Source organism: Papaver somniferum, chromosome 3, assembly GCF_003573695.1.
Source record: "Papaver somniferum cultivar HN1 chromosome 3, ASM357369v1, whole genome shotgun sequence".
NCBI classification, from domain to species: domain Eukaryota; kingdom Viridiplantae; phylum Streptophyta; class Magnoliopsida; order Ranunculales; family Papaveraceae; genus Papaver; species Papaver somniferum.
The window spans coordinates 70,876,638-70,878,408 of NC_039360.1; the positions used below are offsets into that span (position 1 = coordinate 70,876,638).

Sequence of the window (1,771 nt, forward strand, 5' to 3'; positions counted from 1 at the left end):
ATGTTGCCCCCGCATTTCTCAGTCCGAAGAGCATTCTTGTGTAACAATAGAGGTCTTGAGGGGTGTAGAACGCTGTGTGTTGTTGGTCTTCTTCCGTCAGGAAAACCTGGTTGTATCCTGAGTAACCGTCCATGAAGGACAGTTCTTCGTATCCTTCCACAGCTTCGACCAGTTGGTCGATGCTAGGGAGTGGATAATTGTCCTTAGGGCAGGCCTTGTTGAGGTTGATGAAGTCGATGCAAATTCTCACCCCTCCGTTTTTCTTTGGCACAATGACCATGTTCGAAATCCACGTGGGGTACTTCACCTCCTTGATGAATCCTGCTTTTAGCAACTTGCTGAGTTCCTTCTCAATGGGCTAATGATACTCTGGAGCTATCTAGCGTACCTTCTATATGAAAGGAGTTGTTCCTGGTTTTATACGGAGCTCATGTTGAATTACCTTCAGATATATTCCCGGCATGTCTCCTAATTTCCACGCGAAGACATCTGCGTACTCTATGAGTAGTTTGGTTAGGGCTAGCTCTCTTTCCTTGCTCATTAAAGTTCCTATCTTGATCATTTTCGGATCTTTCTCCGTTTTTATGTTGATTTCCTTAGTGGGTTCCAAAGATGTAAATGTAGGCTTCGTTTCCCCTAGGAGAGGGACGTTCTTTAATTGCTATTTGGTAGGCTCCTCTGTCGTCTTAGCCACTGAGGTACTTGCCTCAGTGCATTGGACGTCGCCCCCCTTCGTCAGGCTTTTTTCTGCGATTCCTTTGAGGTACAAATCAATGGATTTTTCTTTGGAAGCTTCCTTGTTCCGGCTTCTGCGGGATTTCCGTTGCTCATCTAGCTCGTTATTGAGCTGGTTTTTCATAGCTTGGCATTCCCGAGCAGTGACCTTGTCACCCTTGATCTCCATTATCCCTTCGGGTGAAGGGAATCGAAGACACTGGTGATAAGTTGATGCTATCCCCTTGAGCTTGTGTACCCATCTTTGTACGATGATAGCAGGGGGAAGGAGCGTCTACCACGCTGAAACGGGTGTCTATCTTCATCGGTCCTGCATTTATTTGTAGAACAATGTCCCCCAATGGTTTCGTAGGAGCCCCGTTGAATCCATAAATGGTGTGGTACGAAGATATCAGCTGATCGTCGTTTAGCTCCATTCGTTTGAACGTATCATAGAATAAGACGTTGACTGATCTTCCTCCGTCAATGAGGATCTTCTTGATGTTGCACCCTGCTATGGGCAGTGTGAGGATCAAAGGATCATTGTGATCCTCCATGTCTTCCTCCACATCATCTGCCTCGAAAGTGATCGGTGCATCCATCCATTGCTCGTGATCGTCTATATCTACCCCATCGATCTTGTACAGCTCGCAGTAGTCTTCGAATTGCTTTCTCAGCCTTTTTCCAATCTGCGCTGTTAACGATGGTCCAGCGGCTTCCGAACACGAAATGGTGTTTAGCGTTCGATTGCCTTCAGGAAGTTGAACTTGTTTGCTTCGTTTCGTCCTGTCATCTGCTTCTTCCTTCCTTATGTATTGGTTCAGTTCTCCGTTGTCGATAAGTTTTTGGACCATTATCTTCAAGTTATTGCACTTCTCGGTTGGTTGACCATTGAAACAGTGGTAGTCGCAGTATTCCTTCGATTTTTCAGATCTTGGGGGTTGCTTTCCTTTTGACCATGGCCATTCCAAGTTTTCTCGACCCTTAATTTCTTTTAATATTCGAGCGTAACTTGTGTTTAGCTTCGTGTAGACTTGATCTTCGAATTTTCGATCAT

The 1,771-nt window shown here is 45.4% G+C and overlaps 1 protein-coding gene across 1 annotated transcript; it reads right to left on the minus strand.

Annotated features, from left to right (window-relative positions):
• Nucleotides 1–887: 887 nt before the first annotated feature.
• On the minus strand, nt 888–1,568 carry LOC113359572. Its single transcript, XM_026603183.1, has one exon. The coding sequence runs from the start codon at nt 1,566–1,568 to the stop codon at nt 888–890; it is 681 nt and encodes a 226-aa protein (XP_026458968.1).
• Between the last annotated feature and the right edge of the window lie 203 nt (nt 1,569–1,771).

Coding starts and splice junctions, on each gene's coding strand:
- LOC113359572 (XM_026603183.1), bottom strand. CDS start 1,568: ATGGTCCAAAAACTTATCGACAACGGAGAACTGAACCAATACATAAGG.